The 13,695-nt window shown below is 42.4% G+C and overlaps 1 protein-coding gene across 5 annotated transcripts in view; it reads left to right on the top strand.

Annotated features, from left to right (window-relative positions):
* The window catches only part of ZEB1 (zinc finger E-box binding homeobox 1), a 648,143-nt gene that overhangs the window by 610,362 nt on the left and 24,086 nt on the right, over positions 1-13,695 (top strand). For all 5 annotated transcript variants that reach the window (XM_069648076.1, XM_069648074.1, XM_069648073.1 and 2 more), the window contains one exon: positions 3,043-4,850. In XM_069648076.1, coding sequence (XP_069504177.1) covers positions 3,043-4,850 — 1,808 coding nt within the window. The remainder of the gene's footprint in view (positions 1-3,042; positions 4,851-13,695) is intronic.

Raw genomic sequence — 13,695 nt, 5'->3', positions numbered from 1 at the left:
AGATAGTGCACAAGATTCTCCAGGAACCAGTCACCATGATTCTGGTGGCCCCATGTGGGCCCGCCAACCCTGGTTTGCTCACCTGATGGAAATGTCCCTCTCCCCACCAGTCAAGCTGCCCTGCCCGTACAACATGTTGTCTCAGGACGGGGGGAGACCCTACACCCATGTCCACAAACTCTGAACTTAGCAGCCTGGCTAATAGAGTTTGGACACCTGCAACTCCCTCAGAGATGCATGGACATACTCAGGGAAGCGAGAAAGCCCAATACACGTTATTGCTATGCCAGCAAATGGAAACGTTTTGTCATCTGGTGCAATTCCAAGGGCGTCAATCCCATCGATTGCTCACCCTCACGCATTGTGTTGTATCTAACCCACCTGCTGGACTCGGGGGTTAGTCTTCAATTCCCTAAAGGTTTATCTGGCTGCTCTGTCAGCCTACACCACATCACAACAAAAAGTATGGTGGTGGAAAATACCAGTAATTAAAGCCTTTATGGACGGGGTCAAGAGGATTTATCCTCCCATCTCTCACCCAGCCCCTGGGTGGGACCTGAATGTGGTTTTGACCAGGCTCATGGGAGCTCCCTTCGAGCCTATGCATAAAGCAAGTCTGAAAGATCTGACTTTTAAAACAGCCTTCCTAGTGGCTATCACTTCTATCAGAAGAGTTAGCGAACTACAGGCCCTGTCTGTATTAGACCCCTTCGTTACAGTCCACAAAGATAAGGTTGTTCTGGCACACATCCCAGGTTTGCGCCTAAATTCATTTCAAAGTTCCATGTGAACCAGTCAATCGAACTACCCACTTTCTTCCAGAACCCCACTAACATGGCCGAAAGAAGCCTTCACACACTAGACGTGCGCAGGGCAGTCATGTTTTACCTGGAAAGAACTAAACCACTAAGGAAGACTAAACAATTCTTCGTTTCAGTGGCAGCTGGTAGAGAAGGGGATCCTGTCTCTAAATCGGCGATTTCAAGGTGGATTGTCAAATGCATTACACTATGTTACACTCGTGCGAAGAGATAACTGCCCTTCAAGCCTAGAGCACACTCTACTCGAGGCACTGGGGCATTCATTGCAAATGTTCCTCTTGAGTCCATTTGAAAAGCGGCAACCTGGAGTTCTGTACACACCTTTACAAAACAATATTGCCTAGACACTCATTCTAGGTCTGATTCTCAGGTGGGACAAGCAGTACTAAGACATCTTTTCTCTACTGTTCCTTCTCACAACCCACCTCCAACTTCGGGTACTGCTCGCTAGTCTATGCACAGCATGTGATTCTAAGCAGGTTAACAAGCATCAGAAGACATGCATTACTCACTGTAATAGCATTTCTGATGATTGTACCTGCTTATATTCACATGCACCCTCCCTACCTCCCCGCTTGGGGTGGAAGGAACATAGACGTCTTACTACTTTCTCTCTTTATGTACTCGCTCACTATAGCCTTGGGCTCACTCATGGCAGAAAAAATACAATCGGAGGGACCTCGGCGCTTGAGGGATTTTGGGTACTACACACGTCACGATAGGGATAGTGTTACTGACACGCCTATGCCGACATCCCCTTTCGGTCCCCGAAAGACAAGATGCAATACTCCGCGGTTACCACTGGATGTCGGATCATATGCACAGCAGGTGAATATAAGCAGATACAATCATCAGAAATGCTATTACGGCGAGTAATGCATGTCTTATATTGTAAGCATAAAGAAATGATGTCAAATTGAATTTTAGGGCTTTTCAAAAATGTAAGCATTTATTTTGTAAAATATATTCACAGGTTGACTGTGAACCGTTGCTCCATTGTTACATGTTGTTGGGAATGGGTTTGCATTCTCCTGTCTGTAGGTTACTTTATTGTATCCTCCCTGGATCAGTGGTTTGTGTTTTACGTGGCTGATCTAGACCTTAACCTAAGCGTTACAGTTGTTACTGCTTACATGACATTCACAAAGGACGATCTCACTATTGGTGTTCGATTGTGCACTTAGAATGTATTTTACCCAATCAAGAGAAACACCCAAGTGTGGTCTTAATTTCGAACATCTCTTTCTGAATCTGGATTTGGGCATGTTATGTATTGGTTCTCTTTACATTCCTCTCAGTGTTCAGTTTGTGTGGCTATCTGAAAGGGACAATGAACTAAAGGCATTGAATGATTTGGAGCAAGGCATTCTATTGCCATTATCAGGATCAATGTGTTTGTGTTTTTTCTAACTATGTTTTCAACTTTAAAATACACCTGGAAATTCAGCCTTCTTTACAAGTACCCCTGAAATCCACCACATGCTTTCTGTACCTCCGTAATCTGAAAGGAAGTTAAAGAATGCACCAATTTGGTTGGGTGATGCTCTTCATTTTCTCTAAAGCTGTTCCCCACCTCTTAATTGTAACTCTGTAGAGTAGTCCCTTCCCAGGATGTATTCAAAGTAGCCCTTATTTTCATATTAATATTGATCTTTATCATGCGCTCCCTTCTGTTGGTTTTCCGACTTGCCAGAAACAAGCCTTTCTTTGGGATGGCCAATTTTAATAATTAAGTGAATCAAAAGCCTTTTAAAGTGGGAGTTGATGTGGAGTGGGATGGACGAAACATAAAAGGCTGCAATGAGGCTGAGCATGTAACTCTACTAGCCAAGTGAGATGAAGTTTATACTCATAAATATCCTGTCACTGAGGATTGTGCTCTTTTGAACAATACGTATAAATATCCTGTCACTGAGGATTGTGCTCTTTTGAACAATTATATTATTGTGAGCAATTGAGCAGATTCTACCAGAATCTGGTAGCACAGAGATGATGCATTTATTACAAACAGGACATTACCTTTCTGACAGCTTTTTCATATGGTTTAGGTTGGGAATAAGTCATTTGAAATAAACAATGCAGACATAAGATGTATAAATAATCTATCCACTTGTTATGCCAATATTGGGAATGTGAGCATGTGTACAGCATTATTTTTCCAGTGTTAAAATGCGATTGTGGGAAGAGAATTTGAATTTTTTCTTTTTTCTTTTGTTCCTAGGAGAAAAGCCATATGAGTGCCCAAACTGCAAGAAGCGGTTTTCTCATTCTGGGTCCTACAGCTCACACATAAGTAGTAAGAAATGTATAGGTTTGATGCCTGTGAATGGACGAGCCCGTTCAGGTCTGAAGACTTCTCGGTGCTCGTCACCATCTCTGTCTGCATCACCGGGCAGCCCAACAAGACCACCGATACGTCAAAAGATAGAGAATAAACCTTTACAAGAACAACTTCCAATTAACCAAATCAAAACTGAACCTGTGGATTTTGAATTCAAGCCCATTGTGGTGGCATCAGGAATTAACTGCTCTACTCCATTGCAAAATGGACTTTTTAGTGGTGGGACCACATTACAGACCACCAGTTCTCAGGGTTTGGTACAAGCTGTTGTTCTGCCTACCATGGGTCTTGTATCCCCCATTAGCATTAACTTAAGTGACATACAGAATGTTTTAAAAATGGCAGTAGATAGCAACGTGATTAGGCAAGTATTGGAGAATAATCATGCTCATCTTACATCCAAAGAACAAGGAACGTTGGGTTCTGCTTCCATACAGCAAGGTGGTCATTCGCTCATTTCAGCAATTAGTCTTCCTCTAATTGATCAAGATGGTACAACCAAAATTATAATAAACTATAGCCTGGAGCAACCTAGTACATTTCAAATTGTTCCTCAGAATCTCAAAAAAGAAACTTGTGTTCCCGTCAACGTTTGCAAAATTGAGAAATTGCCAGAGGATCTTACCATTAAAGCTGAGAAAGATGTTAAAATTGAAGGGGGTATTAATGATAGCACTTGCCTGCATTGTGATGATTGTCCAGAAGAAGTTGATGCACTTAATGAACTCAAGCCCTTTGATCTAAAATGCCCCGCTAAGATTCCTCAACCCAGCAGGATAGATGCCAAGAAATCTGTCTCTCCAGCTTCATCTGACCCCGAGGATAGCAATCTGACTCCTAGCCAGCCGCCATTAAAAAACCTGTTGTCTCTTTTAAAAGCTTACTATGCTTTGAATGCACAGCCAAGTGCTGAAGAACTTTCCAAAATTGCAGATTCTGTTAACCTTCCTCTAGATGTAGTGAAAAAATGGTTTGAGAAAATGCAAACTGGAGACATTTCGGTGCAATCCTCGCGTACATCTTCACCACAGCTGGATAAAGAAGCTCTTTCAATAGACAATAACTCTGATGTGTCTGCAGTTGAAAAAAATGAACACCCCACTGTTGAGACAGATTCTGAAAACACACTTAATGTCATGAAAACCCAGATTTTACCTGTTGAAACTTTAACTCAAATTGGTTCAAGAGGTAACACCCCTTCTCCATCACCACTAAACCTTTCCTCATTGAAAAACTCTCCCGCAAATGTGTGTTCATCTGATGGTGTACATGTAGAGCCTCAAGCAGAACCTCTTGACCTATCGCTACCAAAGCAGCTTGGAGACTTGTCTGAACGATCCACAATAACTAGTGTTCACCATAACAGTGTTTATACTGTTCAAGAAGAACCCTTGAACTTGTGTTGTGTGAAAAAAGAGCAAACGGACAGCAGTGTTACAGACTCCGATCCAGTGTTAATTGTGAAACCACCAAGTGCCAATCCAATTAGTGTTGCTGTACCTTCAGTCACTGCTCAGTTACCTACAATAGTTACCATTTCTGGGCAAAATAGTGTCCCGTGTTTGAGAACTCTGGCTGCCAACAAACAGACAATTCTTATTCCCCAGTTAACTTATACATATTCAACTACAACTAGCTCTACCTTTTCAGAACTACCACAAAAACAAGTCCTCTCTAATGGAATTCAGGTAATATCAAATTGCATGTCCTATTTTCTAATACAAGTGTACACATGATTATGCATTTCTTTCAGGTTAACAGGCTGTTTGCGAGTGCTGTCTAAAGCTTTCTGCACCAGTGCAATAGTAGACTTTAAATGTGAGAAGCTCCAACACTGTAGGACATGGCCTGAGAATTGCAATTGAAGTTTGCACCTCTCTGCATTCTGGTCCATTTACTTTGCATTCACCCTTGCATTCCTTTAGCATTAATGTATATGTTTTGAGAAACATATATTAAATGTTTTGGATCTGTTCTAATCAGTTTTTAATTCTTATTTACTTTACTTTATTCATTTGTGTAGCGCACCATAAAACCCGGAGGCGTGAGGGCACAACAAAGACCATGCCCAGAACAGAGACAAATGGCAGAATACAAACTTTATTTAAAAAGCAGCGTCTTAATCCTTTTCCTAAATATTGCTATTGAATCAATATCGCTAAGGCCGGGGGGAATATCATTCCATGCTTTAGGAGCTGCCATGAAGAACGCACATCTAAAGACCTGGGTGATATTGCATTTGGAAATTTGTAGCTGGTTTGTGTTATTTGACCTCAAAGTCCTGGTATTAGATTTTTTTTTTGAGTGCTTTAGTTAAGTAACGCTGGCCCAATCCCTTTAGACATTTATGAATAATAGTCAGCAGCCGAAACTGAATCCTAGCTTCAACACAGAGCCAATGCAATCCCCGCCTGGCCTCCGACACATGGTCTCTCTCTTTTAGGCCACTATGATCCAAACCATACTATTTTGCAGTGTCTGAAGTCGGGGAATATCGGTATTGGTTACTCCAACTAAAAGGCTACTTCAATAGCCAATCTTTGACGCAGCAATAGTCTCAGTTGGTTTGGGAGATGTAGAGCCTAAATTGAGCCAGCAGTCTAGTGTGATATCCCGTAGACATCATCAGGCTGCCTATTTGTGCTTTCATGTTTAGATTCTGATCCAAGACGACGCCTAGGGTCTTCACTTTCTTTTTAGGTTCTATATCACAACCAGCTATTAAAGTGTTTATAATCTTCATCCAGCTTCTTTAATGTATTTGTTAGTGCAAATAATTGTTGTGCAACAATCTCCCAAACTCTCCCCATTGCAGTGATGGTGAAGTTGTCAAAACTCTAAAATGAAAATGTTTAAAAAAGTAGACTGATTGCTTTGTTAAACTACAGGTACAGTTCTTAAACTAGATTAACTTTTTCAAGTTTGATGCCTTTATCAGACTAATTTGGTAGTTTGATTTGCTACCACCAAAGTCTTTGCTTGAGTTGTATTATACCTGCCAGAAGAAGGCTCTTCCTTTATAGTTAAAGGTACTGTATTTGCATTATTAGAGTTTTTGCAGGGAATTTCTTTAGTTTATGTTGTGGTCGTTAATAACGTAAGCCCATTCCCTCCAGGGTATCGAAGCACTGCACAAAAGTACTACCACAATATATGCACATCTTGCTGATTCACCAAGACAGTCTTCTTATGCAAATTTTCAAGAATGTCCTAGTGGTACAATTTGGAAGCGCAGTTGAGAAACTCCATCTCCAGCACATAAATGAGTCCCGCGAGGAAGGCATCATAGAACTAACAGCCATTATACTTAGTTTTGACTGGCAAAGTGCTGCCTTTTGGAGACGTCTGTGACCAAGGACAAGTATATGGGGTGAAGAGCCAGGATGCTATTACCATTAATTAAGCATGTAGGTGGATAATAGAAGTTAGTGATATGGTATGTTGGAACCTAAGGTGTGGTTACAGAGGAAATGCAGATTGTAATGCTTTTTTACATGTGAGCACTATAACTATGAAATGGAGTTCTTCTGATGTGTGTAATCCGAAAATACGACGTGTTGGTGAGCCATGCTTTGCAGGAAGAGGCATCACTTTCAAATCTGAAGTTAGGACCTTTAAAAGAAAGGTTTTATCACAATAGGACACCTGGAGTGGTGGTGAGGGGAGTGTTTAAGATTGTGGGACCACAGCCAGATAATGCTGTCAGTTTTCAAGTTGGATCGTCAAATAAGGGCAGGACTCTTTACTTCAGTGATCAGGAACTGCCTGAAATGGAACGTTTGAATGCCAGATACTTTGAGAGAGGTCTGCTTTGTACTCCCGGCACTCCTATCTTGAACATTTCAGATATCATGAGGTGAGGCTTTGCCAATCTGTAGTCACACACCTATTTTGCCTGTAACCCATATGCATGTTCTTGCACTTTACATAATGCACTGTGCCCTTTATTAAAGCCTAAATGCCACAGGGTTTTGTGTGCTGATATACATGCTAAAATAAAATAAATATCAGGCTCACATGGGGACCCAGCAAAATGATATAAGGACCTGGGGTGTTATGGTCGAATCAGTGAGTCCCTGAGACAAGCCAGGCACTGGTAAAATAAATAAACAGAGAAGAGAGTGGACACCACCATGTATTCAGAAATGTTCAGAATATTCAAGTAAAAATCAAATATTTCAAAAAAGAATATACATCCAATTGAAAAGGAGCTGGCTGTGACAAGTCTGGAGACACCCGGACGTATAATTGCAACACACGCTGGAGACCACGTAATAATACTGGGTCACACAACCGCTCTCATATGGGGCCCAAGATGGGCATGTATTTATATCTGATTCACGACAATATGTTCAAGTATCCATAATATACCATACTTCTTAGAGAAAGGAAGATGAGTCTTTCTGATTCATATCAAAAATAATTTATCCATAGTAGTTCAAACAAAAAGCTATCACTAATAATCCTTAGTGAGGAAGCAGTTGCCACAATCCACATGTATTAGACTAAAAAAGCCAATGCACGTGCCCATCTTGGGCCCCATATGAGAGCGGTTGTGTGACCCAGTATTATTACTTGGTCTCCAGCGTGTGTTACTGGTAAAATAAATGTCTACAACCGAAAAGGTGAACACCTGTCAGTTCAAGTTTCTTTCAGTTATTCAGAGCAGTTAATCACATGTGCAGAGGGTGGGTGATAGGTCAATTGTTCTGTGTCACATTACTAGCTTGCTTCTGCAGACAGTTTTCTAATCCATACTTCCCTTTCACAGAGTCTCATCTCCTGAAATAGATGAACGGATAGAATGGATTCAGAAATCTTTAAGCTCCACCGGACTGTTGACTGTGTACGGCCTTGATTGAATATCTGCCTGGTCCTGGGGGCATCCATGAATACTGCTAGACTGTTGATGCATGTGTTTGAGTGATAGCTCAGAAGAATATTGGTGTAGCCTTTGTGTGAATAATCTGTCTTTTGACTAGGCTATACAGAGACCACCCACAGACAATCCTCATACTCTCCAGATCAGGCACCCGCTGACACTGAGAACATTCACACAAAGCATTCACGAACATTCTCCTCAGCTGTTACTCATAAACATGCAGAGGTAAGCTAGCAGTGTTTTTATTAGCTGTGTGCATTTTTGTTTAATTCAAAATTGTATTTTTATAGGACCTTAGTTGGGTATTGTTTTATGTTGGTACCACAGTATTCATGTGGTTTGGATTTCTTCTGTACCAGCTTATACCCCTCCTGAGAAGTATAGCCTGCCCTCGCCAGGTGCTACCCTATGAGGCAAAGGTGGTATTCCTGTCAGTATGTGCATGTTTCACCTATAGAACTGTGATTAGTGCTGGTTTAGTAGTAGTGTGGGTCTGAGTCAATTTAGCAAATACTCATCCCTGTACTGTTGCAGAGAAGTAGTAGTTTTGTTACATTATGCTAGCCCCGTTTGAAATGTGTGCCCCTTGGTTGCCTGCCAGTGGTATCCCTGGATGCTTGAAGTGTACTTCCACAGTGTTTTGTATTTTGTTGTAGTCTGGTCTGAGTGCCCACCCTGGTTTGTGAGCATACATGAGCCAATGTGTCTGGTTTGTATGTTGTGTGAAAGAGAAGTTTGCAATTGGTTTTGTTTGCCTAAAAGGAAGAGAGGTGTAGTGACTTGAATGAATGTTTAGTTCTGCTGGCCATCCATGAATGCTGCTAGAATGTTGGTCCATGGGTATAAGTGACTGATTAGGACAATGTTGCTGAATGCTTTGTGTGAATGTCAGTTGGGTTCCTAGGCTGGAGACTGAGGATAACTGGTCTCTCTGTGCATCATAGTGAAGAGAACTGGATCTGTACATTTTGTACATAGAGCTGACTTTTACCACTAAGAGGCTTGCGGCTTGTCTGTGTCCTGAGTAAAACCCCACCTCTATGAAATCAATGGCTGATGATGTGGCTTGCACTTAATCAAAGAACACCTATATTTAATGGGATGATATAGACAAGAGGCCTCTAGCCATTTGCATATTGATATTGTGACTCCTTTCCTGTATCTGTTTCTGTACATTAAAGATGTTTCAAAGAAAATTTCTGATATGGACAGCCGGTTAATTGGAAAGGTCTATGAGCTCCACAGTGACAGTTGGGTGGCGCTTCTGCTTAGGCAGGGCCTGCTTTTTCTTTAGAATCCAGGCAAAGCTGCAGCACATGCCTTTTTTAATGGCAAGAACGTTAGGAATTCCAAGGAAGCTGAGTCTTCTGAAAACAGTGAGGGACTTAAGTCATGCATTTCAGTTTTATCACACTCTTTGTAATCTTCCGAACAGTTTGTATTTATTGGGACCCATAGACCTGACTGAGGATGCAATATCAGCAATTGGCATGGAGTACAGTGGTTTCAGTTTTGGAGATAATTCCAGGATCAGGTCCTAACCCCTACTCAGGTTATCCACAACTTTACGTGGTGGACATTGCACTTCCTGGACCTGCAAATAACACATTTTGCACAAACCTGCACTCAATTTTCCCCCTAATGGAGTCTTCCGAGATTGGCTAGGGGCCTAGACGCACTTTGCGAGTTGTGCCTGGAAGACTGGGACAATAGGTGTAACATTAGCTTTCTGATTGTAACTAACAGCTGGTGCTGGTCACCTGTAAACTAGATGCCATTCTCGGTTGCTATTGTGGCAGGGGAAGAAAAGCCTCTGATCCATGCCCTAAGCAGGCAGTAAAGAACATTCTACAATTGGAAGCTGTGCCAGGAGGTGAGAGTACTCCCTTTTTTGAGTCAAGGGCAGTTTCCAACAGGTAAAACTGCTTACTTTCAGCCTGAACAAAAGTTTCATGTGTTTTTGGTTCCATGCGATTTACTCCTGAAGGTGCAGTGGGACCTTTAAGGGGTGCTTTGGTTGTGGATTGAAACTCCTTTCTCGCTTATGCCTTTCTGTGAGTCTCTTTAATACTGCAGTAAATTTATTGGTATGGGATTACAATGATCCTAAAGCCTCTGGACTAATTGTGGAGTGAGTATCTGTAATGTTGGATTCCTATATCGTATGGATGGCTGTGCAAGGCTCCACTCTCTGCAGGTTCCTGGAAGGAACGCATGAGGGAGACGGTTGGAGCAGCAGGAGAGTCAGACACAGATGGAGCAGGAAGGGCTATCTGTGCCACTCATCTTTAAATAAACATACCCAAATGATATCTCTATATGTGCATTCTGTGTACTACAGATTTGGCAATGAGTGCCTGAGCCACACGCTGTCCGGAGAGGCCTGCGAGCAGTTCCGGTGCTCTCCCACCATACGTGTTTACCCTGCAGTGGTGTCTGTAAATGCGGGGAAGTTGATGGTGCGTGATCGGTTATACACAGCATATATATGAAGTGCATAATTAAAGAGAAACTGATATATTTACAGATTTCGGCGTGCCGGTATTCACAAGCCTGCATATGTGTTGGGTAGGCACTAGAGGAAAGGACATAAGAACATCCAGACGTTCCTACACAAACAGCTAGACTGCTTATTTTCGTATGCTACGCTTTGTAGCCACCCCTCTCAATCCTTCCTCCTTGTCCAGTGATTTCTTGATTTCATCCGCAACACTCTTTTTCGTTGCAATACTTCAAAAATAAATGGTATCACTTGAACAAAAGTATTGCTGATGTGGATGGTATATGCTGACATCATTGTGTATTACAAAAAGGGATATTTAAAGAGGACACACTCCTGGACATTCTGAAGTTTTAAAGCTGCATATACACTTCTTTGCAAAGGGATGCAGGAGATATGGCTTTCAACAGTATTCCTCTGCCAGCATTTTTTCTCCCGGAAATTGGAGAGCCAGTACTACCCTGGAAGAGATGGATCAAGTCCTTTGAACATTATGTCAATTGGGTGTGTGGCACCCATTACATTGTGGAGAGAAAGACATTGTTACTTCTGCATTGCTTAGGTTCTGCTGGTCAGGAGCGATTTGAAGACTTACCAGATCTTCCATAAAGTGAATGTGGGAACATGAATAAGTATGAGAAAGCTGTCTGGAAGATGGGCAAACACTATGAGAAGAAGTTGAGCACCATATTAGAACGATAGAAGTTTGGCAAACGAGTACAAAAGGAGGGGGATAGTGTGGAAGAGTATATTACAGTTCTTAGGAAGTTGTCCAGTACTTGCAATTTTACCAGACAACGAGATCAGGGATCAGTTCATGTTGAAATGCAGCAGTGGTAAAGTCATGTTGGAATTATGGGCGGAGGATGATCCCCCATTGGACACTTCTTTGAGGATTGCTAGAGTTGGAGAATACAGAAAAAATGTGTTAAGTTCTTAGAAGATAGAGTGAAAGACTACCAAGGCTGAAGTGGTTCCACAACCAGTGGTATCTAGATTAGCCAAAACTATAGCAGCCGTTGGCACCAACCCCTCAGCAAACAAGGTTTTGGTTGACAGAAATCATAGGGGAAGAGGAAAGAGAGAGGATTCCAGAGGTTGGACAGTCTTCCGAGTGATGAGACACAGAAGCCCAAGGAGATGTTTCAGAGGCGACAGTGTGCCATACTGGGCTAACAACCCAAGTGATATTGGAACAATGGAACAGTCACTCATTGGATTGGCAGTGACTACAGTGATGAGGAAGGTGGTGATGAGTGTATCTCAATGGTCGTACATGAAGAGGAGGAACTTGACAGTCCTAAGGCTCCTGTCTGTCAATGGTGTTACTATAACAATGATGATGGATTCTGGTGCCAAATATACAATCATGCCACAACGTGAATGGAAAGAGTTAGGATGCAATTATTTTAATGAGGTTGATATAAAACCAAGAGCCTATGGTGGTGCGAAAATAGAACTTTTTGCATGGTTCTGGATTGTTCCTCTCAGCACCTTTCAACAACCTGGAAGCAAACACAATGCGGAACTCTTTACCCCCTTTCCAAGCATTTGCTTCCAGGTTTTTGAAAGGTGCTGAGCAGAACTATTCCACTATTGATAAGGAGGTGCTTGTAATTAAATGGGCTGCTGAAAGATTTAAAAGTTGTGTCTGGGGAACCAACTTTGAATGTCATACTGACCACCAGCTTCTGCTGGAGATAAAAGGGGTTGGACAAGGTCTCGGCCAGAATCAGGAGGTGGGTGTTTCGTCTTAAGGAGTATAATTGTGTTGTCAAATATATACCAGGAGTGAAATATTATGCCGGAGATTCTTTGTCTGAAAATTACCCCTGTGGAGGAGAAAGAGGACAATGAGGAGGAATAGGAAGTGGTTCTGAAGGTGTCTCTTCCTTGAGAGGAGTGGGAAGGGGACATTAAACGAGATGTCGGTTTGTGCAAGGTCATTCACCATCAAGCGGAAGGTAGAATTACCTATGTATCTAGGGTGGGATGCTGAAACGGGGCGACAAGATTGTTCCACCCGAAGGAGTACCGAAGCATCTCCTAGAACCTGGACACGAGTGTCACCAAGGCATCATAAAAACCAAACCGAGGATAAGAATTGATTATTGGTGGCTTGCCAGTGATCTGCAGATCAAGAGGACATGGGCAGGAATGTGTTGGGCCCCATTTGGAGTGATGGTGTGCAGTCTATTTGTCTGGTCATGATAGTTCTGCTCGCCAGGTAGGTAGAGGTTGTAACTGCAAGAAGTGTGATTGAATTTTTGGGACGATTGTGTGCCCGAGAAGGATATCAGAGTGTTATCGTGACTGACAATGGGTTGCAGTTCAAATCTAGTCCGATGGAGGAATACTGCTGCACACATTCTAAATAGTACATTAAAAAAAGTGCCATCTATCACCCCCAGAACAACTGGATGGTGGAACGATTCAACCGGGTCTTGAAGGAGGTCATAAATTTGGCGTGGACTATTGGCAGGACTGAAAAGATACTGTAAGGGAATCTGTGATAGCTCACAGATTCAGCACCATGGGGGTTGCGCCTTTTGAACTCAGCGGGGGTGGAGGGAAGGCCAATATCAATGTGTTGCCTCCTTGGATGGGGAAAGCCCCTGTGACAGTGAGTAGGATAGAGAGTGTTGTGGAGAATATCAGGAGTTAGTTCAAAACAAATGTTTGCATGACAGACATGGTGTGGGTGAAAGGTTTCTCTCCTGAAGTGGGGAACATGGTAACGATCAATGTGCCTGTGGTTCTGAGGAACGGAGGAAGTAAACGGTTGAAACTCAGAGAATTGTTCCAGTATGCGGTTAGGAAAGAAGACAGCAGAGTGTGGAATATGGAGAGAGAAATGTGGATGGAAAGGAAGTGTGCTGGAGATGTGAGGTGTGATGGGGTTGGTGACAAAGACGTAAATAGTGATTTTTCTTTGCCGAGTACAACATATGGTGAACCTCTCAGTTCAAGGTCTGGGAGTAGGTATCGGAAGCTAGTGTATCTCAAGGAATATGCGTAGGGCAGAACACAGCAACCCTGGTGAAGTGGATGGTGGAACTTTGTGAAGGGAAGGTGGTATGTAGTGTTGGCTTCCTACATCTTATGAATGGCTGCATGAGGCTTCACTCTCTAAAAGTTCCGGCAAGGAACG

The sequence above is a fragment of the Ambystoma mexicanum genome, chromosome 2q (genome assembly GCF_040938575.1).
Source record: "Ambystoma mexicanum isolate Mex_15411 chromosome 2q, UKY_AmexF1_1, whole genome shotgun sequence".
Taxonomy (NCBI): Eukaryota; Metazoa; Chordata; class Amphibia; order Caudata; family Ambystomatidae; genus Ambystoma; species Ambystoma mexicanum.
The sequence above is the reverse complement of the archived record's forward strand: the minus strand, read 5'-3'. Positions and strand labels throughout refer to the sequence as shown.